General features: G+C 43.3%; 1 protein-coding gene across 1 annotated transcript in view; it reads left to right on the plus strand.

Annotated features, from left to right (window-relative positions):
- Window positions 1-1888, plus strand: part of TCTN2 (tectonic family member 2) — a 36817-nt gene extending 34929 nt beyond the window's left edge. Inside the window, exons 17-18 of the mRNA XM_023516863.1 lie at window positions 1010-1098; window positions 1680-1888. Of these exons, the coding sequence (XP_023372631.1) occupies window positions 1010-1098; window positions 1680-1813 (223 nt within the window). The 3' untranslated portion in view covers window positions 1814-1888. The remainder of the gene's footprint in view (window positions 1-1009; window positions 1099-1679) is intronic.
- Window positions 1889-2164: the final 276 nt, after the last annotated feature.

The raw sequence follows: 2164 nt of genomic DNA on the forward strand, positions 1-2164 counted from the left end.
GCAGCCGTCATTGTTGTTTGGCGGGTCCGGGCTGGGGATTCGAACCCGCCACCTTAGGTGTACGTGGCTGGCGCCTTAGCCCGTTGAGCTATAGGTGCCGAGCCCAGAAAAATATATATTAAAAATAGAAAGGTTAGTATTTTATTTTTAATTTTTTTTTGAGACAGAGTCTCACTATCTTGCCCTTGGTAGAGTGCTGTGGCATCACAGCTTATAGCAACCTCAAACTCTTGGGCTGAAGTGATTCTTTTGCCTCAGTTTCCCAAATAGTTGGGACTATAGGTGCTTGCCACGACATCTGGCTGTTTTTTTGTTGCAGCTGTCATTGTTGTTTAGCTGGCCCAGGCCAAGTTCGAACCTGCCAGCCTGGGTGTATGTGGCTGGCACCCTACCCACTGAGCTATGGGTGCTGCCATAATTTTTTTGAGAGAGAGAGAGAGAGTCTCAGCTGTTGCCCTGGGTAGAGTGCTGTGGCATCATAGCTCACAGCAACCTCCAACTCCTGGGCTCAAGCCATCATCTTGCCTCAGTTTTTCTATTTTTAGTAGAGATGGGGGTCTTGCTTTTGCTCTGGCTGGTCTCGAACTTGTGGGCTCAAGCATTCCACCTGTTTCAGCTTCCCCGAGCACTAGGATTATAGGTGTGAGCCACCACGCCTGGCTGAAAGTTTATTCTTTCAATCAAGTTTCTTTTTCTTTTCTTTTCTTTTTCTTTTGGAGACAAGAGTCTCACTATGTCACCCTCAGTATCACAGCTCACAGTAACCTCAAACTCTTGGGCTTAAGTGACTCTCTTGCCTCAGCTTCCCAAATAGCTGGGACACAGGTGCCTGCCACAATGCCCTGCTGTTTTCTTGTTGCAGTTGTCTTTGTTGTTTAGTTGGCCCGGGCCAGGTTCGAACCCATCAGCCTCAGTGTATGTATAGCCACTGTGCTACAGGTGCCAAGCCTTAATCAAGTTTTGATGCTTTTCATTTGTAGTTTTCATAACCTTCTAAACTGTTTTGCAGATTTCAGATCAATTTTACAGAGTATGACTGTAACAGAAATGAGGTGTGTTGGCCGCAACTTCTGTATCCATTTACCCAGTATTATCAAGGTAGGGTAAGACAGATTTCTGTTATCAATAATGTTACATCAATTAAAAATATTAAAAAATTATATGTAAAGGTGACAGAAAACTTAAAACATATAGAAAAGTTTTTTTTCTTTTGGTATCTCATTCTTCCCATAACACAGAAGGAGAGTTCTAAAAAGAAAATAAATTTACTGATAATATTGCCACATAGAAATTGTCATTATTAATATTTTGACTTTATTCCACTTATGTAGTCACAAAAAGAGCTAAGAAATAATGTTGCTTAATTTTTTTTTTCAAACGGAGTCTCACTCTGTCACCCAGGCTAGAATGCCTTGGCATTAGCCTAGCTCACAGCAACCTCAAACTCCCAGATTCAAATGATCCTCCTCTCTCAGCCTCCCTAGTAGGGGGACTACTGGTGCCTGCCAGTATGTCGGCTAATTTTTCTATGTTTAGTAGAGATGAGGCCTCATTCTTGTCAGACTGGTGAGGCTAGTCTCAAACTCCTGAACTCAAGCAATCCTCCTGCCTTGGCCTCCCAGAGTGCTAGGATTATAGGTGTGCCCAGCTGATGTTTAATTTTATTCATTGTTTTTCAGGGGAACCTTATTCTCAGCGAGTTGCCAAGGGCTTGCTGTTGATGTTGTTCCTCATGTTGGCTGCATTCCTCAGCAACCCCTGGACCAGAATATGCAAAGCTTGGAGTTCACCTAACTACTACCTAACTTATTAAAGACTATACTTCTGGGGTTTGTTGGAGCCCTGTGTGCCTCTCTGTAAAATTTTAATAAATGAAAGGTTTTTGTTTGTTTGTTTGTTTGTTTGTTTTTTGTTTTTGAGACAGAGTCTTAGTATGTTGCCCTCAGTAGAGTGCTGTACCATTATAGCTCACAGCAATCCCCAACTCTTGGGCTTAAGTGATTGTCTTGCCTTAGCCTCCCAAGTAGCTAAGGACTACAGGTGCCCACCACAGTGCCCTGCTATTCTCTTGTTGTTGTTGTTGTTGTTGCAGTTGTCATTGTTATTTTAACCCGCCTGGACTGGGTTCAAACCTGCCAGGCCTGGTGTATGTGGCCAGTGCCCT

This window comes from Otolemur garnettii, unplaced genomic scaffold (assembly GCF_000181295.1).
Source record: "Otolemur garnettii isolate 467f Iridium unplaced genomic scaffold, OtoGar3 scaffold00099, whole genome shotgun sequence".
NCBI classification, from domain to species: domain Eukaryota; kingdom Metazoa; phylum Chordata; class Mammalia; order Primates; family Galagidae; genus Otolemur; species Otolemur garnettii.